The 27,117-nt window shown below is 49.3% G+C and overlaps 1 protein-coding gene across 4 annotated transcripts in view; it reads right to left on the reverse strand.

Moving 5' to 3' along the window:
• The window catches only part of ARHGAP22 (Rho GTPase activating protein 22), a 211,889-nt gene that overhangs the window by 36,009 nt on the left and 148,763 nt on the right, over window positions 1-27,117 (reverse strand). For 2 of the 4 annotated variants that reach the window (XM_068548038.1, XM_068548039.1), the window contains one exon: window positions 3,532-3,708. The exons of 1 other annotated variant lie outside the window; for it this stretch is intronic. In XM_068548038.1, the coding sequence (XP_068404139.1) occupies window positions 3,532-3,708 (177 nt within the window). The remainder of the gene's footprint in view (window positions 1-3,531; window positions 3,709-27,117) is intronic. One more of the 4 variants, XM_068548040.1, reaches the window with a different exon arrangement.

Raw genomic sequence — 27,117 nt, forward strand, 5'->3', positions numbered from 1 at the left:
CCATCCTGAGCCAAGCCGCCATCACCTCTCACCTGCACGATTGTGTAATGAGCTCCTAACTGGTCTCCCTGTTTCTGTCCTTGCTTCTTTCATCCATTCTCAACACAGCAGCCAGAGGGATCCTGCTGGAACCTGAGTCAGGCTTGGCCACTGCTCTGTTCAAGACCTGCCAATGACACCACCTCGCTCAGAGGAAAAGCCAGAGTCATCACCGTGACAAGGCCCTACTGATTTACCAGCCCTTACCTCCTCTCTCCCCCTTCACAGACTCTGCTCCAGCCACACTGGCCTCCTTGCTGCTCTTCCAACCCCTGCGTCTGCCTCCAAAATGCTCTGCCCAGATATATGTGTAACTCACCCCTTCGTCTCCTTTACTCAAATGTCACTAAACTCCAAACCCCCATCACTCCCGCTTGCCCTCCCCACCTCATCTGCCTCCACTGCGCTCTCTACCATCTAACCTACACCAGGCTTACTTGCTTGCTGTCTGTCTCCTTTCTTAGAATGTACACCCCACGAGGGCAGGGACCTTGTTTGTCCTACTCACTGCTGTGTCACCAGCCCCCAGAACACATCTTCAAGTGAATGACTGACTGGTTGAATGAATGCCCAGACAAGAGGCACTCCATCAGGGCCACCCCTGGGCAGGCCATTGGCAGTGACCGGCTCCCCTGCCCCGCTGGCCGGCGTTTTCTCTGTGGGGTGCCCGGGCTCTCCCCTGACTGCAGCAGGCACGCTGCCCATTAGTGCCTGTCAGAGGTGGCCGCTCTCTGCCAGAACAAATATGCTTGAAAGGGCTCACAGGCTCTGTTATTAAACAGTGAAAGAAGGGCTGATTCTCTAAGCCTCCTTTCCAGGGGAACCCAGGCTAGTAACAGCTTTGCCAGGAAACCTGCAGAGGTGGATGGAGACCCCCTTCAAGTGCCAAACTTGCCCGGACATGTCTGCCACCACTAACCCCTGGGATTTCTGCCTTTCCTCTATATTTCTGGTAGAAAGGAGATAAGCGCCTTTGATGGTGGTTCCTGTTTTAATTCTTGTGACTTCTTCGGCACACAGCGCACAGCCTGAGAAGTCTGATAAACGCTGGGGAAAGAGGGCCGGGGGAGGGGCAAATCTGGTTTCTATGTGGGATTCTGCAAATCGTCCCCATTTAGCAAGTACAGAGAGAGACAGACAGAGAGAGACAGACAGAGAGACAGAGAAAAACAGGCAGAGAGGCACGTGCGTGGCTCAGGGAGCCAGCACACTGAGTACAGGTAGACCACATGTGACGTGACAGTGCCCTGGATGGGCTGGAACAAAGCACAGCCTTTGGGGTCAGAACATCTGCCTGTTTCTCAGCTCTGCTCCTGACTAGCTGTGTCATCTTGGGCAAATTACTTAGCCTCTTTGACCTTTAGTTTCTCTCCTTTCTTTGTTTTATTTAGTTTTTGATTTTTTATGTAGTGAAATATGCGGACATTCAAAAAGTATTTAAAGCACATATGCACAGAGATGCAGAGTATTATAAAATGAGCACCTGTGTAACTAGGCCTGCTATCCTGACTTTTACGGCTTTCATTTCTTTGCTTTTCTTTATATTTTTGCTGCCTAATTATTTACCCATAAATAACATGGTTTCCTTCTGCCTTATTTTCGACTTTATGTAAATAGAATCACAGCATGTTCTTGGGCTGCCCTAGTCTCACAGTATGTTTTTAGGATTCATGCATGCTGTTGGGTAGAGCTGTAGTTCATTCATTCTCACTGCTGTAGAGTTTTCTGTTGTAAGAATGAATTGTGTTTATTTCTCCATTGTATTGTTGCTAAATACTTGGTGGTTTTTGTAACTCATTTAAAGAGTCTCTTGCTAGCCAAGATCATGGCAATGTTCTCCTTTCCCTGGTGCTCAGGGGTGCTACCTGTCATAAATCCAAGTCCAGAGGCATGGGCGTCTGGGCTCTATTCTGTGCCACTGGGTCACTTTCAACCCCCTTGCACCAAAGGAAGCCCGTGGAGGCTGCAGAAGTTCCTGGGTGGGCTTGGGTTTTCCCAGGCCATTAAATTGGGGCTGTGGGTCAAAGGTGCCGTGATCACCAGGGGGCAGGGAGGCCATGGCTAACAGTGTGGAGCCATTTAGGAAGCCCCCAAAGGTGGGCTTCTGCCCCTGCCTGGATGGTGCATCAATCAAACACTGTGAAACATGGAGAGAGAGGATGTCCATGGTTCATGTGGTCAGAACACAGCTGGCCCAAAGGCCCCTGTCTCCACACTTAGCTGTGGGTTGCTGGCCCCAGCCCAGCTGACATGGTGATCCTTTCTAAAAGCCCTTTTCATGATGACTGCGCAGAGACACCGACCTACAGAGACAGCACCTGCACAGCTGGGTGGCGGCGTTCCTTTCTCCTGCGCCCTGTGTCCAGACCATCAGCAAACCCTGCAGCCCCACCTTCAGAACACGTCTCAGCTGACCGCTCTCCACGGTCTCCTCCACTCCCACACGCGCCCAGGCCCCGCACCCGGGTCCAACAACTGTCCCAGCCTGCTTCGGCCGCTCTTGTCTCTATGACCCACCCCTCACACGGCAGCCAGATGACTCTTCTTATAAATATAAATCAAGTTGTGTCTGTCTCCTGCTCAGAGCCCTCCCTGGTGCCCCATCAATTTAGAACAAGATCTGGAAGCCCCACTATGTCCCCAAGGCCTCAGGTCCTCCATCCTCCTGTCCTCACTCCCGCAGACCCTCTGGCCTTCCGGAAGGTCCTCGTGTTTCCATGGCCCTTTCCCAACCCAGGGCGTTTGCACTCGCTGGTCCCTCTGCCTGCATGCTCTTCCCCCGCATCCCCTGGATCTCCTGGTGACTTCATTAAGTTGGCTTCATCAACAACACCTGACACAGTGACCCCTCCATCCTCCACTTGGCTCTACTTTGCTCCCTGCGTTTCCCCCTACTAGACATCACGAGTCACCTTCACTTGCCTATCGTTTGTCTCCCCCAGGACAATGGAGGGGGAGGGTAGGGCAGAAGCATCCTCTATTTGGTTTCCCACTGAATTCTTAGCACCTGGAATACCACTCCATACATTTTAGGCACCCAGCAAAAGTGTAGAATAAAGGAGCAGGTGAGTAAATGGCAACCTTTGTTTTCAGGTCAGGGACAGAGAGCAGGTTTGCGGGCCATGCAGGGGCCACAAGCCGCAAAAGAGGGAAGGACACGGTACCTCGCCATCTGATATGACCCTGAGTGTCCACTTCTGGCCTAAGTGTAGACCACCCCATACACACCCAGCATTCAGCAGGGATCTGGACACAGGGAGGCAAGTACACACAAGCCACAGGGCTATCCAGTCGGAGGAGGGCGTGTTTTTGAAAAGTGGCCCAAATCTCCCCTGCGAGGACCTGCTTAGTCCGCCGAGGGGTAACCCCTGAGGGCCAGCAGCAGAAGAGGACGACCCTGCCTGTCTGCAGTAGGAAGCGTGGGGCTCAGCCAGCAAGACCTGAGTGAGAGGGATCTTGCAGGCTCAGAGCAGGGCGGAGGGGCATGATTACCTGGAGGCAAGGGTTCTAGAGGGTGAGCATGCGCGCTACGGGCCGTACCTCCGCCAAACGGGGCCCAGATGACCCGGCGGATGGCCTGCACCCAGTCCTCCATGTCCCGCTGGGAGCTGGCCATGAGCAGGAGCGCCTCGGGGTTGGCCGGCACCTTCTCCCGCTCCCCGGCACCACCTGCAAGACAGGGAGAACAGGCTTACTGCAGGGACCCCGGTGGACATGGGCTGCCTCCCCCACAGGGCTCTCTCCAGTCCCGACCACAGCTGGCTTTCATTCCCTGGGGTGTGAGAAGGTGGCCTCTCCAAAAACCACTCGGCAACAGCTGTGCTTTTTGGTTCTATATTGGCAGGCCATCCCCTTCCCACATCACACATCTGGCTTTGGGGCCCTCTTGGGTTTCTTTTTCTCCCTTAGTCTTCTTTGTTATTTCTCCACAGCAGTAAAATCATCCTGGGGTACTAGTAGGAAAAAGCATGCAGATTTGACACCAGCTCAGAGAAGTTCGGATGCCAGAGGAGCTTCGCTACGTATTTTATTTAAATCAACTTCACACATCTTAAATGCACAGCTAAATGTCACTATGTGCTATATGTCACTTATGTCACTATAAGCTAACCGGGCTTATCTGCTGGTGGGGTGAGTCGCAGAGATCCGTGTTCCCAAGGGGGTGGGATGACAGGAGAACTGTGAGACCCAGGCTGATCCTTGCTGGGGCCCGCAGCCCAGTGACAGAGACCAGACAGGAGTTAAGTGCTTACTGAGCGCTTGGTACCTGCCTTCCAGTGAACTAGAGCAGTGCCTGATTCTTCTAGTTAACAAAGCTGACAGACTCACCTGCCCTCCTAGGATTCTTTCATCTTCACAATGCCTCTGAGCGAGGTACTATTACTATCTGCATTTGACAGACAAGGAAACTGAAGCACAGAGTGACTAAGGAACTTGTCTGAATTCACAGAGCTAATACGTGGCAGAGCCAGGGATTCAAGGTCCCCAGCTCTGGGCTGGGACTGGGAACGCCCCCTGCTCCCACCATTCCCCATGAACGAGGCGACCTGCTGGGGTCAGGCTGACAGTGGTCACAGCAAGGCCGCTGAGGACTGGGGAAACCGAGGGGACGGCTCTGAGGGCTGGAGCACGGGATGAGATGCATCCTTGCTGGGGGAGTGCCACAAGTGAGGCCTGGAAGCTGGGTGGTGGGAAAGCAGGCTGGAGGGGCCCACGGGGCCCAAAGCTCAGGAGAGTGGTGCGCCAGGGCCCTAGGATGCCTTCTGAGCCCCGCAATATACACACACTAGCCCGGCTCCTTTGGGCCCAGGCAGCAACTGGGCAGCAGCCCTGCAGCGGTGGAGAGGTGGAGAGGAAGGGAGCTTGAGACAGCAGAGCCTGAAGCCCAAGAGACAGCAGTGCAGGCCGATGGAAAACAAAGATTGTACCCACAGCTGGGGCAGCTGCGTGGTCATTCACGGGGCAAGGGCACCGCCACTGAGAAGGGGACAGCGGCTCTGCATCTTTAGGGTCCCACTCAACGTGGACTATGAGGGCTGGGGTAGCCGAGTGTTCCACGTGGGGAAGGGAAGCCAGGTGTTGCCAGGAAGATTTTCCATGTATGCTTTTCTGGAAAAACATCTCCAGATGACTCAGAAGAAAGGGACCTGTAGATGGATGGCTCTAAGAATTTGTTGTGGTTACTTGTTTGTCCTAAATGAATACTCAGGTTTGTATCTAACTGGAATTTCTCTTTTTTTTTCAATTCTTTTTCCTAAAGAGGGTCACCCACGTCATATAAGCTTCATTTACAAAACCCGGATCCACCTTGCCCAGAGGTTGACAGATGCTCTCATGTCCAGCTGTGCCCCCGCCCAGGGTCCTGCTCTAAGCCTGTGTGTTTAACTTTTCAAGTACTTTTCATGTATGTATGTTTATTTATGTATATTTGTATATATGTATATTTAACTTTTTAAGAAACTGCCACAAACTGTTCTCCAAAGTGACTACACCACTTAATGTTGCCACCAGCAACATTATGAGGGCTCCAGTTCTTCCAGCTCCTCACCAACACTTGGTGTGGCCGGTCTCTTTACTTTTAGCCATTCTAATGGGTGTGTAGCGGTAGAGCCCTGTGTTTGAATTTGCATTTTCCAAATGACTAATGATGTTGCGCAGCTTTTTATGTATTTAATTGCCATCCATGTGCCTTCTTTGGTGAAATATCTGTTGAAATCTTTTGTCCATTTTTAAAAGAGGTTGCTCATTTCTCATTATTGAGTTTTGAGAGTTCTTTACATCTTCTAGATACAAGTTCTTTATCAGATATATGCTGTGCAAATATCTCTCCCAGTCTGTGTCTTTTCTTTTCATTCTGTGAACAGTGTGTTTCCAAGAGCAGAAGTTTTTAATTTGGATGAAGCTCAACTTATCAATTTTTTTCTGGTTTTGTATCTAAACAATCTTTGCTTAACCCAGGTCATAAGTTTTCTCCTAGATTTTCTTCTGGAAGTTTCATGGTTTTAGGGTTTACATTTAGGTCTACGAGTTAGTTTTTGTATATGGTGCAAGGTATGGATTGGAGTTCATCCTTTTATACATGGATGTCCAGTTGTTCCAGCACCATTTGTTGAACAGACGATCCTTTCCCCACTGACTTGCCAGCGCACCTACACAGGTGATCGTGCTATTTGCGAATAAAGACAGTTTTACTTCTTCCTTTCCAATCTGGGTGCCTTTTCTGATTCTTGTCAAATCGCGCGACTAGAGCCTCAAATACGATGTTGAATAGAAGTGGTGAGAGTGGACATCCTTATCTTGTTCTTGATCTTATAGCAAAAGCATTCAACTTTTCACCATGAAGTATATCTATTGTAGGTTTTTTGTTGATGTCCTTTCTCAGGTTGAGGAAGTTCTCTTCTATTTCCAGTTTGCTGAGAGTTTTTTTTTTAAATCAGAAATGGATATTGGGGTTTTGTCAAATGCTTTTTTCTGTATCTGTTGAAAGATCACATTTTTTTTTTTTTTTTTAGTTTGCTATTATGATGAATTACACTGACAGATTTTCAAATGTTAAACTAGCTTTTCATTCCTGAAATTCCAATTGGTCAAGATGTATTGTCCTTTTTATTATTGTTGGGTTCAATTTACTAAAATTTTGTTTAGAATTTCTCATCTATATTCATGAAGGATATTGGTATGCCATTTTCTTTTCTTATGTCTTTGTCTGATTTTGGTATCAGGGTAATGCTGGCCTCACAGAATAAGCTGGTAAGTATTCCCTCTTTTTCAATATTTTTGGAAGAGTTTGTGTAGAGTTACTTTTTTTAAAAAAAATATTTGATAGAATTCACCAATGAAGCCACCTAGACCTGCACTTTTCCTTGTGGGATGGTTTTTTAATAAATTAAATTTCTATAACATATACACCTATTTCTTCTTGAGTGAGCTTTGTGGTTTGTGTCTTGCAAGGAATTTGTCTGTTTCATCTAAGTTGTTGTATCTATTGACATAAAGTTGATCATAATATTTCCCTTCTTATCCTTTTAGTATTTGGTAGTGATGTCACCTCTCTCATTTATATTATTGGCGATTTGTGTCTTTTCTTTTTTCCCCTGATCAGTCCTGCTAGAGGCTTACTGATTTTATTAATCTCAAAAATCAGCTTTTTGTTTTACTGACTTTATGTCTATTTCTTTGTTTTTCTGATTAGCAAACTTTTAAAGGGCTAGATAGTAAATATGTTAGGTTTTCGGGCCATATGGTCTCTGCCAAAACTACCTACTCTGCTGTTGCAGCTAGAAAGCAGCCATAGACAATACGTAAGTGAAAGAGCCGGGCTGTGTCTGTGCAAAAATTTGTTTACAAAAAGAGCGAGCCAGCCCACAGGTTGTAGTTTGCCAACTTGTATCTCATTAATTTACACTCTGATCTTTATTATTTCTCTTCATCTGTTTACTCTGTGTTTAATTTGGTCTTATTTTTCTAGTTTCCTACAGTGTTTAGTGCTATAGTTTCCCCCCTACGTACTGCTTTAGAGGCATGTACAACATTTGTATATTGTTTTTCGTTTTTATTCAGCTCAAAATGTCTTACCCTTTGGATTTCTTCTTTGACCTATGGGTTATTTAGAAATGTGTTATTTCCAGGTTTGGGGGATTTTCCAGAAATCTTTCTGTAATTGATTTCTAATTTAATTCCATTGTTTTCAGAGAAGATATGTTGTATGATTTGAATCCTTTTAAATTTATTAAGACTTGATTTGGGATTAGAATACGGTCTATCTTGCTAAGCATTCTGTTTGCACTGAGAAAAATTACTCTGCTGTGGTTGGGTGGAGTGTTCTATAAATTAGGTCTAGTTGTTGACAGTTTTTTTTTTTTAATTTTCCATATTCTTACTGACTTCCTGTCTACTTGTTCTTACAGATTTTGTTTCTAAGATTTATTTGGTGGGTCCAGAGTTCTCAGTATCGAGCTAATAACTCCTCACTGCTGAGAGAAAACCCTTCTGTGTATGCTATGCAATGCCCCAGGAGTCCAATGGAAATAGACACTATTTCCTGCCCTGTGTCAGAGTGGCCATTGTTGCCTCTAACCCTTTCCAGTGGTTCTTTCCTCAGCCTCAGGTAATGTCCTCACGTGCGTGTGGTGATGAGCTCCCAAGGGGGTTTTCTCTTTGAGCAGCACTTTCCTCCTTGGTATTCTATCCTGAAAACTCAAAATGCTTTGGTCTCCCCAGCTGTCTCTTTAATTCGTGGAGTCCACTGGGCTCCACCTGGGTTTCCCCTTCCTACATCACAGCCTGAAAACTTTCTCAAGCCAATAAGCTAGGGCACGTGTAGGGCTTGCCTCGTTCGTTTCCCATCTCTTGCTGGGGGGGTGGGGGGGCGGGTGTCACAGTCCTTCACTGCCTAATGTCTAGTACCTTGAAAAACATTGTTTCATATTATTTGTCCTTTTTTGGGGGGGTTGTTTTAGGTGGGATAGTAAATCAATCCACCGATCTTATCCAGAAGTGAAAGTCCTGCAAGCACTTCTAAGGGCCCACTATATGTAAACCACTGTGCAAGACAGTTAACACGCACAGTCACATTTAATCCTCATAAACACTGTGGGAAGGAGTGCTACTGACTCCATTTTACAGATGAAGAAACTGAGGCTCAGAGAAGTTAAACATTTAGCTCACAAACAAACAAATGGAGGGGCCAGGATTTAAACCCAGGTTTTTTCAACTATAAACTCGTTCTTTTTGCAATAGAAAACCTCCTCTATGTTAGTGGAGGGGAATGCAAGGAAGATAAAGTAAATAGGTCATCAAAGCCAACATTGGGATTTTCTATAGCATTCAATTGTGTACGCTTACCTTGTCCTCTGTTACTTAGGAAAGATTAGTATTAGCTTTAGTTAAGGAAAAAAAAATTCTAACAGCAAACATTTCAGGAAGAAATGCATCATGAAGGATGAGGGTCTCTTGTTACTGTTTCTGGTTTTTCCCTTTTCTTGCGTTTCCACCTATCCTGCCACATACCCCTTTGTTTGAGGCCCTCCTGAACAGTGCTGAGAGCCAGACCTGGGTGAATGCTCAGATCCACCAGGTGGGGCGCGGGAACTTAACTTCCCCCAAATGTCAGGCACACACCTGTAAGGTGAAGAAAATGGGGGTGCCTACCTTTTTGGGAGACTGAAATGAGCTATTCCCTTAGCTTAGCACCTGGCAACTAACAAGCACTCTCTAAATGTTCACATTTATTATCACACTCAGTTAAATCCAGTGTGGAGCAGAGTTTCTCCACCTCAGCACTAATGACATTTGGGGCCAGATATTTCTACACGAGGGCGGCAGCGGCTGACTTGTGCATCGCAGGGTGTTTAGCGGCATCCCTGGCCTCTACCCACTGGATGCCGGTAGCAGCCTCTCCCTCCCTCCCAGGTTTGACAATCAAAAATGTCTCCACATGTTGCCAAATGTTCCTTGGGGGGCAAAGCTGCCCCCAGTTGAGAAGCACTGATAAAGAGCAATGAGATCTAGACTTCCTATGAGTCTAAATGACTTTATGATTCTACCGGTGTGGGACATCCCACAGGCACAACATGGCTTGTCTGCAAATCATCACTACCTCACCCATCACACCAGCTTCCTCTTGTGCTCCTATCTTAGTGCTGGGCAACCAGGTGCCCAAAGCAGAAAGTTGGGAGTCACTAGGCCTTTTCCCTCCCCTTGTCCCCATACTGACCCATACTGTGCCCTGGTGAGCTCATCCAGTCTGAGAGCTTTAACTGCCGTCCCTGTGCGGATGACTTCCAGGTTCGCTGCTCCCTGCCCTCCAGACGCCTCTGTGCCCTCACCCAACAGCTCCACTGAGATGTCTCCAGCCATCTCCCACGTACCAACTACAAAATCCATCTCCAGATCTGCCACCCCTTCCCTTCTCGAGTGAGGGCAACTCCACCTTCTAGTTACTCAAGTGGAAACCAGACACATCCTCAGCTCCACTCTGTCTCATATCCATTCCTATCAGCAAATTCTACTGGCTCTTCCTTCAAAACATATTCAAAATCTGACCATGTTCCACTGGCCCACCTGGTCCGAGCCACCTTCATTTCTCCTCTGGCTTATTGGCATGGTCCCTAGGCTCCCTACCTTGCCCCTGGCTGCCTGTTCTCAATATGGCAGCACAGTGACCCAGTTAAGCCCCAAACTAGCTCACGTACCTCTGCTCAAAATCCCACAGTGGCCCCCCTCTCAGCAAAGTCCCTGCGGTGATCTTCCAGGCCTCTTGACCTCTTGCCGGCTACTCCTCTAGCCTCACTGTTGCTCTCTGCCTTGCTCTTTGTCATTCCGCAGACAGCTGGGCATGCCTCTGCCCCAGGGTCTTTGCACTTGCTTTCCCTTTGCCCTTGTTCTTGCTTGGAAAGCCATTCTTCCAGACACTGCCATGACTTGCTCCCTCACCTCCTTCAGGTCTTCCCTCAAGTGTCACCTTCTTGGGGAATCCTTCCTGACCACCCTTATTGAAACCTCAATCCACATCACCCACTGCAACCTGGGCCCCTTCCCGGCCTTAATCTTTCCATAGCACTTATCACAATCCAGTACACATATTTTATGTGTTTATATGACATGATTATTTACACTGTTTATTTTCAGCCTGCCGCCATTCTGTCTGTTTTATAAGCAACTCCAGCACACTGAGCAGTGCCTGGCATGGGGAGGGTGTGTACGGAATCTGTGATGAATGGAAGAATAGCAATAGCAGAACCAAGGTGATTGGCACACAGAGAGCACCCACTCTGAGGCAGTCATGATGTTAACAAGCTGATGGGAAGTGCTGTCATTATTCCCATTTAAAGGAAAGGAAACTGAAGTCCAGAGATGTTTAGAAACATGTCCAAGCAGTAAAAGCAGTGAACTAGGACTCCAGGCAGCCTGATTCCTAACCTTGACCCCACTCTGTGCTCACTACTTCAGCCTGTGGCTTGTTTAAGGGGACCAGCCCCTACATGACCCAGCCAGGACCCAGCCCAGCTTTTCTTGTCCCCAGCTGGGCTTTATTCCCCTCTGGACTCCTGGATTTAAGAACTTTCTTTTGAGTTTCTCTTTCCACCAACACAAGGGATTTGGGGGAGAGGAGGTGACTCCAAAATGCAACAGATCCTGGCAGGGGTTCCAGGACAAAAACTCCTATCTTTCAACTTTTCTGTATAAGAATTTTCATAATAAAAAGAAAAAAGAATAAATGATATCTGTGAAACCATTTTGTAAACCACTATAGCCCATGGAACTTCTTCTATGACATTCAGGTCAAAAAGTTGTCATTCTGATGTAATTAATCAAATGATACCTAATAAGCCCAGGATTTACGGAAAATGTTTAAAAATCAAAAGAAATCACTGTTTAAAGGTGACAGCAGCTGCAATGTATGATGTGTCACCGGGCCCACCATCATTCTACAGGCTGCCCAGGGGAGCAGGGAGCTCCAGGGAGGCCTCCAACACCTGGATTTCCAGGGGTGAAGGCCAAGCATGGGGATGCAGCTGTCCAGAGTAGCGTAATCCAATGAAAATATAATGCAAGTCACATGGATAATTTCAAATGTTTTAGTAGCTACACTAAAAAAGTAAAAAGAAGCAGGTGAACTTATTTTAAATGATATATTTTGTTTATCACAGTACATCCAAAACAGTATCATTCATTTCAACACATAGTCAGAAACTACTGAGATATTATATTTATATACTTTTTGTATTAAGTCTTCAAAATCTAGGGCGTAGTTTGTACTAAGAATATGTCTGGACTAGCCACATTTCAAGCACTCAGTTGCCATATGTAGCTGGTGGCTGCAGGACTGGACAGCTTTCAGACAGCCTAGACTAGGGCTGGAGGGGAAGGGGAGAGCCCACTATCCCTAGACTTCCTGAGACTCTGTGTGTATGTGTGTGTGGCCAGCTCTGGGCAATGCCTAGTTGCCGGCTGGGCTTTTCTGCAGTGTCTCCAAGGTTGGCCTTCCCCACCCATGCCTGCCAGGCTGCACCGGGCTGAACCTGAGCAGAGGTCCAAGCTTCCCACGTATCCCTGTTGACTCATCTTCACTCAACTTCTTTTGCTTGGAGCCACCAAATGCCACTTGCCCTTTGAGGGTTAATCATCCCCCAGTCTGGTGTCCCTACAGCCTGCTCTTGACCCTGGCTGTTCACTTACCCCTGGGCAGCTGCCTGCTCCTCTTCAGATGCCTGGCAGGGCAGAAAGGCATGGTGCAAGAACTGGCGGGGCTGTGGTGGCAGGAGCGGCAGCCAAGCTCACCCAGGCCAGGGACAGATGCCAGGCAAATGAGGTGCTGGCAGCTCCAGGTTGCAGCTGCCTCCTGGCTGCCTGTGCGCTCTGCCCGTGGGCTGGGGACCAGACACTTTTTGTCTCTCTGGGGGAACTTTGTCTCTCCGGGGGAACTTCTGTACTTCTCAGTGCCCCAAAGCCGGGACTGACCCGGGCGGGGCGGGGCGAGGAGGAACAGCAGGTTCCTGCGGGGCCCTCCAGCTGGTGCCGGGGCTGGTGCATGGCCTGCCTGGGTTTCCTACAGTGGAAATCCCAAGGCAGGTCCCAAGTGCCTGCCACCTTGCGCACTCCCTCCCCTATATTCTAGGACTGAGAGCACGGGGCTGGACTCCCAGCGCCACCAGCTTTGTGCCTCTGGGTCCTCCTCTCCAAGTGGAGCCTACCTCACCTGGTTGGTGGAGATTAAATGAATACATGGGAGAAGGCTGATAAAATGTAAGGGCTTACTGGCCACATAATGTTTCTACATTTCCGTTTCTTCATCAGCAAAATAACTGGACCTAACTTGTGAGATTCTGGTGAGGACTGAATGAGACAAGGAAGCCAGGAGCTGGGCAGGACGCCTGCACATGCTTCCTAAGTGCTGTCATACCCTCTGTAACCATCACCATGCCTGTGTTACGACAGGGCAGCTGGAGCTCCCAGTGGCCCAGGGCCACTCGGCCGGGAAATGGCACAGCAGGATTTGGATTTAGCAGTTTGGGATTCTTTTCATTAAATCAGCTCCACCCTTATGGTGTATCCCTGATCCCAGAGACAAAGAGCCTGAGACAGCCCCCTTGCCCAGCCTGGTTGCTTCTCCTACATCACTCAGTCCTCCCAGGGCACAGTGTCAGGAGCCTGGACCACAGGCAGCCCTGAAGATACCATCCTAAAGGGCTGGGGCAGGCAGCAGGCACCAAACTCTGGTGAGAGAGCACAGGGAGGGAGGCTGCACTTGTGTTGATGCCACCTGTTTATCTGCCCATCCCTCCCATACATCTATCCATCGGTCCATCGGTCCACCCATCCCTTCAACAAAGAAAAGCAGTCAACTCAGAGCAAAGCACATCTGCTTAAAACTCCTTGGAGGGCCTAATGTTCCTGGAATGAAAATCCAACCCTGATGTGACCCTGGGCATCCAGGTCCCCTGATCACATCTCCTCCTACTTACCCACCCTTAATGCCATCAGCCATCCTGGGTCCCTTTCTCTTCCTCAAGCTCACCCTCTTCCAACTAGAATCTCTGCACTTTCAGGTTCTTGGAATGTTGTTCCTCCAGCTCCTTGCAGAGTTGGCCCCCTCTCACCTTCAGACCTTACCTCAAACATCACTTAGAGAAAACTTCCCTGGGTGAGAACATTTGTCAAGTAACTGCCCCTCCTGCCCAATGACTCTCCCACTCTGTTCTCTATAGAATATAGCACAGCGGAAAATTAGCTTATTTATTTGTATATTTGTTTATCGTGTCTCTGCTAAAGGCATGTAAGTTTCATGAAAGCAGACCTTGCCTCCCTTGGCCTCCTGGAATCCCCAGGGACTAGTCCAGTGCCTGGAGAGGGACAGGAGTTCAGTGATTGGCAGTGGTCACTGTGGGGACACATGGAGGGCTCTGTGCAAGTGACAGGCAATCTCTCTTAATAAAACACTCAAGTTTTATTGGGTGTTTACCACATGCTTGGTACCGTTTTAAGAGCTTTGCGTATCTCAGCTCCATATCCTCAGGACAACCCTATAAGTTGATACGATTACGACACCCATTTTACAGATGCGAAAACAGAGGCTGGGGGAGGCTGAGTAATTTGGCTGAGGTCACACGACTAATTACAGTGGCGCTTCCCAACTGGTCAGCAAGGGGAAATTACTTGCCAACTGGTCTCCAAAAGTGCTGGCTACTCACAACCTGTCTTGGATCTGAACCCAGGCAGTCTGGCTGTAGTCTGTCCTCCTGGCTCCATCCCTCTGCTGGGCAGCCTCCAAGGTGGCCCCCAGTGAACCCTGCTTCCTGGTACTGTATTCACACTCTTGGACAATCACCCCCTTGCACGTGGTCTGGACCTAGTATCTTATTAGAATAGAACAAGGCAAAAAGGGACAGGATGTCATCTGTGTGCCCTCCACTGCCACAGCCCTCAGCCGGGGATGTGAGGAGGCTGACAACCCACCTCTGCATTTCTGGATGGCTTTTTTTATTGTCATAAATACAGAGAGAAAAAGGAGAGAAGGGAAGGTGGAGGGGAGAGAGTAAAGAGGGCGCTGGGCAGTCACCTGACACGGGGACTCTAAGAAAGTATGGGAAGGCTTGTCTTGTGGCCTAAATGTCTGCCACAAAATACCTCTGAGCACGTAGGGAAAGAAGGCACCCCAGGGAAAAATGGATATGGAAGAGGACTGCTAGAAACACAGGCACGAAGCCCAGGTCGTCCGGCATCCGCAGTCCACCTGCCCTGCTTGTCAGATGCTCCTGCCAAGGGAACTAAATCACGGTGCATTTCTGTTGTCATGGCGACTGCAGGGTCCAGAGTCTCATAAATGCTCACCCTCCCCACCCTGCTCCATCTCCAGCACAGCACTGCAGTGGGTGCCCCAGCTCTGTCACTGTCTGTCACTGGGGAGGAGAGATGGCCCGGGAGCTGGGAGACCTGGAGGGCAGAATGTCAGGAGGGGAAGCGACGGGCTGAGAGAAACAGAGACTTCAGGTCCCTATGGTTCCTTTAGGGCTCTCTGGAGTCTGTCCCTTAGGGTTGCTGTACTGTGCCTGGAGGAAAAAGGATGTAAACCCCAGGGCAGGTCCTCAACCTGCGCAAAGCTTCAGGCACATAATATCTACCTGGGCCCCCGGGGCTCTGTTTTCTGAGAAGGAAGACAGGATCTGGTGAAGAAGGGAGAAAGCTCACTCAAGCAGGACCGGACAAGCAGAGACCCCTGTCCCGGCACAGACTGCACCCCACGTCACTACACTGGGGCACGTGAAAACCTTATGTTGGCCTCTCTCTCCCTGGGGCTGAGCTGGCTGAAAAGACTTCTTTTGTCTCAAATAGTGAAACTCCTGAACAGTGTCCTGGGTGCCCGGCTGTCTGCAGGGCCCCTAGATATTCCACATTAAGAGTCTCACTGGCCCCCTCCCCCAGGGCCAGAGCCATCAAGGAAATTGCTGACACCTTGAAAAAGTACACCCAACTCCCCCAGTCTCGGACAGAGAGTTAGAGCCCTCACCCCCAAGCAGTCAGCACGCAGTGGACTCTCTGTAGTCTCCCCATGGCCCCCGCCCTCTCATTTGCAGGGTTCTGGGAACCGACTCTGAGCTTTCAACCACACCTCTTGATGAGCTGGAACCAGAAGTGAAATTCTAATTGGGCTGAGAAAGGCACTGGCCACAGCTGCACCCGGAGTGTTTGGGAGCTCAAAACGCCCCAATGGGCAGGCAACAGCTGAACCCAGAACAACGTCAGAAGCCACGTAATGGCCAAAATAGGGGAATGGCTTAGGAGAGTGTGCACATAAACCAGATGGAATCATATGTAGCCACTAGGAAATGAGCACTTATGAGACATTAAGGAGATTTTTAAAGAAATGAAAAACAGTTATACTTTACAGGCTAAGACTGGAAGATGCAGCCTCTGAGACACAGGCGAGGTCCCTGGAGGGTCTTCTGAGAAAGGCTTCATGACTTCTAAGAAGGACCCCACAAACAGACCCCGCTTCATCAAGGCGGCATATCGTGCCTGTCTCTGGGATGTTTGGTAGTCATCTTGTGACCATGCTGACCAGCCAGCAAAGCTAACAGGCCAAGGAGGGCAGGGGAGGAAGGGGGCCCATGCCCTTGCTAACTTGACTGAGACCCTGAATCGCTGACCCAGGAGGTGCCTACCTCAGGGCTTCTCGGTCTGTGAGAATAACACGTCTCCTTTGATTTAAGCCCGTTAGGTGGGCTTTTCTGCTTCCTGCTGCGGAAAGCATCCCAGTCCAGAGACGAGAGCACCCAGGCAGCTGAGAGCTGCACCGGCTCCCCCAGGAGCTGCCAGGGAGGGGCAGGTCTGGGGCTAGCTGAGGTACACTGGTGGACCTGCAGCCTGGGTCCAAGAGAAACCTTGGAAGGCATGTGACAACATTCAACATCCATTTTGAAATTCTACATTAAGTAGGGATAGATGGATCCTTCCTCAACACGGATGTAGCCGGAGCCAACATTGTGTTTAAATTTTTTTTTTAATTTTTTTAAAATTTATTTTTTATTATTATTATTTTGGGGGCTGCATTCGGTCTTGGTTGCGGCACGCAGGCTTTCTCTAACTACGGCGAGTGGGGGCCACTCTTCGCTGTGGTGCGTGGGCTTCTCATTGAGGTGGCTTCTCTTGTTGCGGAGCACAGGCTCTAGGTGTGCGGGCCTCAGTAGCTGCAGCATGCGGGCTCAGCAGTTGTGGCTCGCGGGCTCTGGAGCGCAGGATGAGTAGTTGTGGCGCACAGGCTTAGTTGCTCCGCGGCACGTGGGATCTTCCCAGACCAGGGCTCGAACCCATGTCCCCTGCATTGGCAGGCGGATTCCCAACCACTGTGCCACCAGGGAAGTCCCAACACTGTGTTTAGTGGAGAGATGCTAGCGGCATTCTCATCAAAACCAATGACAAAACAAGCATGTCCACCATCACCAGCGTTATTTAACATTTTCCTGGAAGTATCTGCCAGTGCGATTAGATTAGAGAGAGAACATAAAACTATAAAAGTGGGAGGGGAGGGTGTGGTGGTATTATTATCGCTGTTATTATTTATATGTGTGGAAAACCTAAGTCGACCAACTGAAAAACCATTACAAGCAATAAGACAATTCAGTAAGGTACCAGACGCAAAATTAATATACAGAAATCACAATCTATTTATAAATTAGAAGTAATAGAAATGCGTACCATCCATAGAAGTAGGAAAACTCAGAGATGCAAATTCCCCCTAATTTAGTCCGTAAATTTAACACAATAAAGTATGAATAGCATTTCTTTTTAAATTAGACAAGTTGATTCAAAAGTCATAAGCAAAAATAGCAAATGCATTTTTGTAAAAAAAAAATAAGGAAGTCAGACCAGCCCTACTAATTATTAAAACAGAGTAAATTATACAGCTATAATAATTAAAACAGCATGGTACTGCATAACGTGAACAGATAAGACTCAAAACACATTTGAGAGTCTGGAACAGAATTAAGGAGTTATTTCAAATGGGCGAGTACAAGATGAATTATTAAATAAATGGAATAGGGACAATTGGATAGCCACCTGGAGAAAAATTATCAAGTTGGATCCTTACAGCACATCTTACAACAAAATAAAAAATCATGATGTATCAGTGATTTTAAAGATTAAAAAATGAAACCACAAAAGTACCAGGATCAGTTGTGGGAGAAATTTTGTGTAATCTCAAAGTGGGAAAGGCCTTTTTAATATGACTCCCAAACCAGAGCCCACGAAAGAAAATTTCACTTCAGGAAAGTTAAAAATATTTTCAAGGCAGGATGAATTGGGAGATTGGAATTGACATATATACACCAATATGTATAAAATAGATAACTAAAAAGAACCTGCTGTATAAAAAATAAAATAAAATGCAAAAAAAAAACTTTTCACGGCAAAGAAAAGTGAAAAGACAAATGACAAGGAGAGGAGAGGGATAGACATTCATCAGATGTGATGATCTGCAGATATTAAAAAAAATGAGGATGCACTTTACACCCAGAATGTTCTCTGCTAGATACTGTTAAGTGAAAAAAGTAAAGGGAAGAATAACACGCTATCATTTTTGCAAAGGAAGGGAAGGAGGGAGGAAGGAAGAACAGAAATATACTTGTTTGTGCAAAATATCTCTGGAAGGAGACAAAGACATTGGAGCAGCAGTTCTGGGAGGAAAGGGGATGGCTACAGGAAAAGGGTGTAGGGAGACGGGCACTGGCCTTTAGATATTTGAACCATGTTACCTATTTTAAAAACTAGATGAAAATAGAATTTAATATAAAGTGGCAAGTGAAAGAAACCTCACATCACATGTGGGCGGTGGGTTGCAGGCTGCGCACAGTGGAAAACGGGGGTGGAGGGCACGCTGGCACCTGAGAGTCGTTCAGAGCCGGGCAACCAGCTCACCAAGGGGCGTGGGGCTCACAGCCGGAGGCACCAGCCCAGGGCGGACAATGAAGCAAGCGGACAGCCCTAGCACGTTGGTAATATAGATTTTCCCACAACCCCTTCGCGCTGCATAATCTGACAACAGAGTAGCGCCCCTCCCCCCATATCCACGAGAGATTTGTGCCAAGCCCCCAGCGGATGCCTGAAACCGTGGGCAGTGCCCAACCCTATAGGGACAATGTTTCTCTATACATACATACCTGCGATAAAGCGTAATTTATAAATGAGGCCCAGTAAGAGATTAACAACAATTAATAATAAAATAGAACAATTATAACAATATACTGTAACAAAAGTTACGTGAATGCGATACCTCGACAGTCTGATAACCGAGTGAGTTGCTAAGTATACGTAGACGCGGGTAGCTGGGTATATGTATATACGGATCCCCTGGACAAAAAGATTAACCTCCCGGTGGGACAGAGCAGGACGGCACAAGATTTCAGCCTGCTGCTCAGAGCGGTGTGCAATCTAAAACTTTTGTATTGTTTATTTCTGGAATTTTCCATTTAATGTATTTTCATACTGCAGTTGACCGCGGGTAACTAAAACCACAGAGAAGGAAACCACGGAAAGCAAAACCACGGATCGGGGGCCACTACCATATCTTGTGGAGCCCCACATCAAGGACACCCTACATCAAGGACACAGGACAAAAACTCCGGAATTAACGGAGCCCCCATAGCAACTGCTGCCATGGGCTCTCCTAATCTAAACGGGACAGCCCCCGACTCCATAGTAGACAAAATAATCACCATGTAGCAACCTTGTAGCACCCTGACCAATCACCTAATGCCATCCTGCCAGCAGGAATTTTCTTTGTCTTGAGGCTATAAATGTTGGCTACTAGCCCACAAAGGGGGTCAGCTCTCCCTGGTCTATCAGGAAGTCGGCCCGCTGTAATTGCAGCGCCCCTCACTAACTCTGCTCCTTGTTCTCAATAAACTCACTCTTGTCTAAAATACTTTGTGTCTGGAAATTCTTCTTCCAACCCACGCGCGGACCACGACATATCTATCAAAATTTTAAATGACTCAGCAATCCATTCCTAGGGGATTTATCCTTCAGATAAATTTGCACATGTGCATAAGGAGACAGTGAGAATGACAGGGAACAGCCTAACTGTCCATCAAGTTAAATAAATAATGTGTTGGTTAAATAAACGACGTACATCCAAAAAAAAGAAGGTGGTGGAACTATGTGATATGAGATGATACATTATTATGTGGAAAAAGCAAAATACAGTGTGAAGCACATGCTGCCATTTGTGTGAGAGTGATGTGGACACACGGGGGCGGGTGGTCGGGCCCATTTCTGGAAGGACAAGCAGGACCCAGGGACCCAGGCAAGGGGCCTTCAGGAGAGGAGGCAAGGGGCTCAGGAATATGAGGCTTACCTCCCGCTATAGGCTCTCTGAAGTGCTTGCCTGTTTGTTATTGCCTGTGTGTTCTCACAGGCACAGATTACTTTCTTGAATAAAGACTGTTGCTTTTCATTGTTAAGAGCAGTGATAGCTCCTGGTTTGGCCCTGGAGCAGTCAGACCTGCCCTGTACTTTGAGTACTTTTAATTTAGGAAAATGTCCCAAATGTCCTCCAATCAGTTGGCACTCCAAGTTCTGCTTTTGCCAGCCCATCCCCACAGAGGAGTTTCATTTCTCAAAACCGGCATCTCCCTGGGAAATCTTCTTTTGTGGTTCCAGGGATGTTTGGGTTTTTAGGGAATCTGTGTTGACCTTGCCTGGGGCAGCACCCTGTGGGAAAACTGGGGCTGTGATTTTTCTCACAGGGACAATTGCAGAAGTGAAGGAAGAGCTGGGGCCAGCTGGGGAATGCTTGGGCCTGGCCAGAGGGTCTGCTCTGAAATACGAGACAGGTCTCTCCCTTGCCTGGTAAAAATTCCACACCACAGCCTCTCTCCTCTGCCTCCAGGTAATGTCCCCACTCACTGCTTCCCACTGGGGCTCCTCCGTGATCAGCTGAGGGGACCTCTCCAGCCCAGCCAGCTACTCCTCACCTCACTGGACCCACCAGGCACTCCGTCCTACTTATAGTTCCCGGGATACACCATGTACTTCACGCCTCTCTGTCTTTGCACATGCTGTTCCCACTTCTTGGGATGCCTTTTCATTTTGTCCACCCGGTAAACTCCTACTCATTCATCAAGACCCAGCTCAAATAACCCCACTTCTTCACCTTCCCTAACTCTTCCCCCCTCACCCACTCCCAGTCTTCCTTATCCCATTCCCCCTTCCACAAAATGTGTATTAAAGGTCTACCACGTGCCAGGCACTGTGCCATGTGCTAGAGACACAGCAGTGACAAAACCAAGAGTCCCAGACTGGTTGGGGAGACGGGCTTCAACCATTATCACAAATGCAAACCTGCAACTTCAGCACAGGAGGGATTCCAGAGGGGAGGTCGGGGGTGGGGTGTGGGGTGGCTAGACCGCACTTTGAGAACTGTATCCCCAGGGCCACCTCCCAGGGCCACCAATAGCTCAGCTCGCCTGGCTCTGGGCCTGGCCTGACTTGGCCCCCTCTTGTCTCTGGACCTTCCAGGGAAGCTGGAACAGGACTGGAAAACACCACTGATTGTAAGGGCAATCCATCCCCCCACCCGCACCCATTTAAAAATAAACTTCTGTGTATAAAAAAAAATAAGCTAAAAATAGCAACATATGAAAATGGAATATGCCAACTGTCAGATGAAGAGCAGGTCCTGAACTGTTCCAGGGTGGGGGGTTATGGGGGAGGAGGGGTGGGCCTGGCACTTTGAGCTGGGGGAAAAAAATGTGATTTATGCTCAGTGACCATTAGCTTAACTCATTATTCTAAGGCAGGAAAAGGGAACTAACATTTATGAAGCACGTGCTCAGCGCTCGCTTCCTTATACACAGTCAGATTCAACCTCTTCCATGAGTGTGTGTTGGGGGGTTAATTTCTACAATGTCACAAACAACATCAGCTGCAGAGACGTAACAAGGACGCGCCCCTGCAGCTTTACTAGTACCGCCATCCCCACACTGCTACTACTCGTAAAGAGGGGCACCCCTCCAAGGGACTCTAGGAAGTCAATGTTCTGATCACATTACCACCCCTACTACGTGCAGGAGAAGCTGAGGCCAAGCCCTAGGATCTAGTAAATGATGGACCCTTGATTTGCATCCAAGACTCTCCTCAGTATCCTCCCAGCACCAGGTTCCCACCCGCCTGGGTCTCCCCTTCAAGCTTTCTTGAGGTCTGCGAGGCACCCCTGCACCTCTCCTAACACCTAACAGAGAACTCTGTCCAGGTAGGCGTGTGGACATTTGTTAAATGAATGACTGCAGCACTGTGGGCTAACAGGAGCTGTCATTAACCACAGGAAACTTCTGTCTTTTGTTACTTCACGTTGCTTCTGAGAATGTTTTCCCCTCACACTGCATGTCTTAGCCTGGGTTCCCCAAAACCAAAGCCAGAGACTAAGGGTTGTGTGCGGGCAGTGGGCTTGGGAAGCAGGGCAGGAAATAAAATGAGGAAGGAGGGACAGCCCACAGGGATGTGAGATGGTGCTGGCCACCGTTTGGGGACCTGGGGCCTCCATCCTGCTGGCACCGTTAGTGCAGCCTCCTGAAGTGTGGATCAGAGTTGCCAGCCCAGGGACAAAAGGGGAGTAGGGACCCATGCTCCAGTCACCATTGGTCACATGTGGTACCAGGGGCTTTAACATCCGTCTTCCATGCCCCCCTCCGCATACCCCATCTTCTCTGTGGGGCTTGACTGGTGCAGGAGACCTCAGGCAGGCTGGGCCTGGCTTAGCCAGCATGTGTAAAGAGGCCCTTTCTTTCAATGAGGCAACAGATACTCCTCAAGGCCCTACTGTGTGCCTGGCACAGGGGTGGGGTGGAGGGGGCACACAGGTGAAGGGGAGGGCAAGGCACTGCCCTCCTGGAGCTTACTCTCAGGGGGAAGCCAGACAAAGGATGAGGGAGCAAACCAAGGAGGGAGGGAGCACAGACTGGGCGACTGCCGCAAAGATAAGGTGGGCTTGCTACTTAAACAGGGGGTCAGGAAAGGCCCATCGCAGGGGGTCCCTGAGCTGAGAATTAAGTGTACTAGAAGGGCTGGGCCAGGTGTAGAGGGTAGGGGGGTGGGCAGCAAGTGCAAAGGCCCCGAGGTGGGAAAAGTCCTGAGGTCCTTTGTGTATCTCAGTGCACCCAGGAGGGCATGAGTGGGTCCAGAGGTGGAAAGGACCTGTTCTCCAGTTCTGGCAGGTGTCCAGGGGGGAGAAGCGGTGGTGTGGGTGAAGGGGGGGGTGACGAGCACCTAGGTTCAGGATCTGTTTTGGTCTTGGTGGTGATCCAGAGGAAGTTCAAGAACAAGGCTTAGCTTCTGGGGCTCCAAGCCGCCCTACCCCCGGGGGCATAAGTAGAGCCTAGGCAGGTACTGGACCCCTTGCTGGTGGCAGGAGGGGGTGTCCCAAGTCCCATCACACCCTGCTCACTGTCTCCAGAAACTGCACATTTAGACTAAATAAAAATCACTTTGTAACTGTAAGCATCACTTTTTTTAAATGCCGGTGGCAACCCCTCTCACCCCCTCCCAATTGATCCCCACCTCGGGCTCAAGCCCAGCTGCTTGAAAAGCACAGACCCAGGATACCTGCCAAGAATCCCTTTTCCTGGTTGTTAGCTCCCTGTGCCCAGGCTCCCCAGCCTGGCATCACGGGGGAAGGCCTGGGGCATGAGGCAGGGGCTGACCTTCATCCAAGGACACGGACTAGATTCTTATCATTGACACCAGGAGGTGGCAGCCAGCCCGTGCCTACATCTCCACTTCTCCCACCACCAGTAGGAAGTTCTTGTTTGTCCCCAGGTGCCCCTCTGGACAGGTGCTTGAGAACCGCTGCCCTGAAGGACATTCTCGGATCCTATCCTGCACAACCTTCCAGATGCCATGCTAGGAACTGGGGACACAAAGATGAAGCCCTGGTCCTCAGGGAGTCAAGGGCAGGCAGGTCAGCCACAGACTGGGAAGCAACCCAAGAAGCCAAATTAGCAACAAGGACATCTGCTCTTTCCTTCAGAGTCTGGGAGAATGTACCGCCTCTCTGCTCTTTATCATGAAGATGCTCGTAAGCCCCTTCCCCAGTTCTGCATCACAAAACCTCCCGGTCACAGGAACTCTTCCTGGTGGGGGAGAAACCTGGCTGGCAGCCTGGGTTACCTCCAGCAGCTTGGAGGAGTGGGGGAGGGGGCATTCCTACCATTTCTGCCTACCCCAGAGGGGGGTTCAACTCCCTCCCTGAGGCCAGGGTGGAGGCTTGAAGGAGTGCCTCGGGCTGAATGAGGAGACTGGGGCTGGGGAAAGTGACATGCCAAATGTCAGTGAAGTGCCTGGGGCCTATGGGACTCCAGGCCCATTACCCACCCAGGATGTTACACTTAGTACAACCTTCCCAGTTCCTTTCTGCCTCTGCTAGCCGGTAATGTGGACGTTTGTTGAGCCACAATATCTATGCAGGGCACACGAGAAATCCCTTACTTTGATATGGACACCATGGATCTCTGTCTGGTGCTCTTTTCCTCCTTGCATGGGTTCCCCAGAATGTAGGCCCACCTCCAGCAGGTGTGTGAGACCTCAGGGCTTTAGCTAATGTTCTCCCCGTGCTCTTCTTCAACCAAATTCTTCAGATTCCTTAAAAAACAACATACTATTTTGTAAACTGCCTCCTTCCTGGAGGCCAGTTATAAACAACCAGACAAGCAAGAAGTCATGCTCGTGCCAGGATGGAGGTTTAATAAGTTCCCTGTTAACTGTAGCACCACTCCCCAGCACAACTCCAGGAGGTAGCCATTCACATGGTAGTCTAAGTGCCTGGAACCCTCTGGAGGCAGCCATTCACCTTAGAGTTTGAATGAATGGCACACCTGGAGGCCAACACTCACACTGTAGTCTAAGTGCTTGCCTACTCCCTTCCCCCAGACAGCCATTCTCATAGTAGTCCAGCAGTCCCCAACCTTTTTGGCACCAGGGACTGGTTTCGTGGAAGACAATTTTTCCGTGGACTGGGGATGGGGGATGGTTTGGGGATGATTCAAGCTCATTACATTTATTGTGTACTTTATTTCTATTATTATTATGTTGTATATAATGAAATAATTATACAACTCACCATAATGCAGAATCAGAGGGAGCCCTGAGCTTGTTTTCACTTGCTACTCACTGATAGGGTTTTGATATGAGTCTGCAAGCAACTGGTTTATTATGGTCTCTGTGCAGTCAAACCTCTCTGCTAATGATAATCTGTACTTACAGCTGCTCCCCAGTGCTGGCATCACTGCCTCAGCCCCACCTCAGATCACTAGGCATTAGATTCTCGTAAGGAGCACACAACCTAGATCCCTTGCATGCGCAGTTCACAGTAGGGTTCGTGCTCCTATGAGAATCTAACGCCGCCGCTGATCTGACAGGAGGCGGAGCTCAGGTAGTAATGCAAGTGATGGGGAGCGGCTGTAAATACAGATGAAGCTTTGCTCCATTGACTGCCTCTCCCCTCCTGCTGTGTGGCCCGGTTCCTAACAGGCCATGGACCAGTACCAGTCTGTGGCCTGGGGATTGGGGACCCCTGTTGTAGTCTAAATAAATGGCGCCCTCTGGAGGGCCCGTTCACACTGCAGCTTTTGTGAATCCCCCCTCTGCTGGAGTTATGCAACATGGTGGCCTCTATGTTCTCACATTTAAGCCTCAAGACAACCTTGAGAAAGGTCTTACCTTTCCACATTCTACCGAAGAAAACTGCCCCAAACTCCCAGCCAGACAGCCAGAGCAGAGATTTTATGCCTCACCTATCTGTTGTCCAGTGCTTTTCCCTTCAGCAGAGCTGGCAGGCCTGGGGAGCAAAACCTCAGCTCCCCCATCCTCTCAGGGCCTCCTGCCTACCACAGTCCCACAGCAACCCCCAAACTAGGCCTTATGAATCCCACTTCCCTGATGGGGAAACTGAGGCATGGAGATGTGTGTCTCTTGCCTGGAGTCCTGCAGCCAGTGAGTGTCATGGGTCTGCTCGTCTCAGAGAGGGCCCGCTTCCCAGGGCTGCCGTGCCTTCCACCAGGATGGTAGAATCCAGTTCAACTGCCAGGGCTCAAATGCTGGGGTGGCCATCGTCTACACTGAGGCAGATGTTGTTCTTTACATGGTGGTGCTTTGAGGACCTCCAAACCATCCCTGAGGTGTCAGTCTCTCACCTGACCCTCATCCCAAACAGATTTACCCTGCCAGGCAGGGCCCTTGTCAAGGGTCACACGCTATGCTAGGTTGTGTGTAATGACCCCACCACTGGTCAGGGGGTGGCCCAGTGCCCTTTGTGAACAGCTATTAACAGGGACTCATCGGAGGCCTGCAGAGGACATTTAAAAACCCACCATGAGGGGCTTCCCTGGTGGTGCAGTGGTTGAGAGTCTGCCTGCCAATGCAGGGGACATGGGCTCGAGCCCTGGTCTGGGAAGATCCCACATGCCACAGAGCAACTGGGCCCGTGAGCCGCAATTACTGAGCCTGCGCGTCTGGAGCCTGTGCTCCGCAACAAGAGAGGCCGCGATAGTGAGAGGCCCGCGCACCGTGATGAAGGGTGGCCCCTGCTCGCCACAACTAGAGAAAGCCCTCGCACAGAAACGAAGACCCAACACAGCCAAAAATAAATAAATAAATAAGTTAATTAATTAATTAAAAAAAAAAACAAACAAAAAAACCACCATGAGGGCTTGACATCAGTCTGAGCTGGACATCAGTAATGGCTGGCATAGCTGCTCAGCGAGGTAGCTGCCAGTCTGGCTGCCAAGCCTTTCCGTGCAGCGAGGGGTCCCTCCGGACACACAGCAAGGCCCACTGCAGGCTCTTAGCCTCAGGCATAGGCTAGGAGAGCTAAGCTGCCTCCTTTTGGAGGACTGTCTGATTTTCTATGTGATACATGGTTAGGTACCAATGGGGAGGGAACAAAAACTGGAAAGTCATTAAAACTTTTGAACAGATGGGCACCCCACCTGTGGCTCCAGCCATACCCACATCCTGGAAGGGCCACAGGAAGGTATGGATAGAACATCACTGCCCAGCCAGCAGCTGTGTGAGGAAGGGCCTGCAAGTTAAGTAGAGGCGACCCAGTGCACGGTCCTTTGGCATGGTGAAGTCTCCAAGAGGTCCAAGTGCAGAGAAAACACTCAACTCTGCTCAGCTCTTCCCAGGTACCACAAAACGCATCGCTAGTGGAGACACCTGTTAACATACGGAGACATCCCAAGAGCAAGTGTTCCTGAGAAGGTGCTGAGGGTACTGCTGAGGTGGAGGAAGAGAGCCACAGTTGATGAGGACACTGCTGTGACCATCTCATGATGAAACTGAGTACGTACACATAGGGAGCAGAGATGCCAGAGCCTTTGACTCTGGACGCAAAAGGCTACATCTTTATGGGTCTCTCCCTGATGACCCTTTACTGATCTTTGTTCCTGTCCATCCACACAACTGTCCTCGAGCAAGCCCGGGTGCAGCCTAATGACGGGGCGGATTAGACCTGACCTCCCCGGGGAAAGGCCAGGGCAGGATCTCATTTATGGAGGGCCAGATGCCGTCCTGTACTCCCTCTGC

Source organism: Eschrichtius robustus, chromosome 7 (assembly GCF_028021215.1).
Source record: "Eschrichtius robustus isolate mEscRob2 chromosome 7, mEscRob2.pri, whole genome shotgun sequence".
In the NCBI taxonomy this organism is placed as follows: Eukaryota; Metazoa; Chordata; class Mammalia; order Artiodactyla; family Eschrichtiidae; genus Eschrichtius; species Eschrichtius robustus.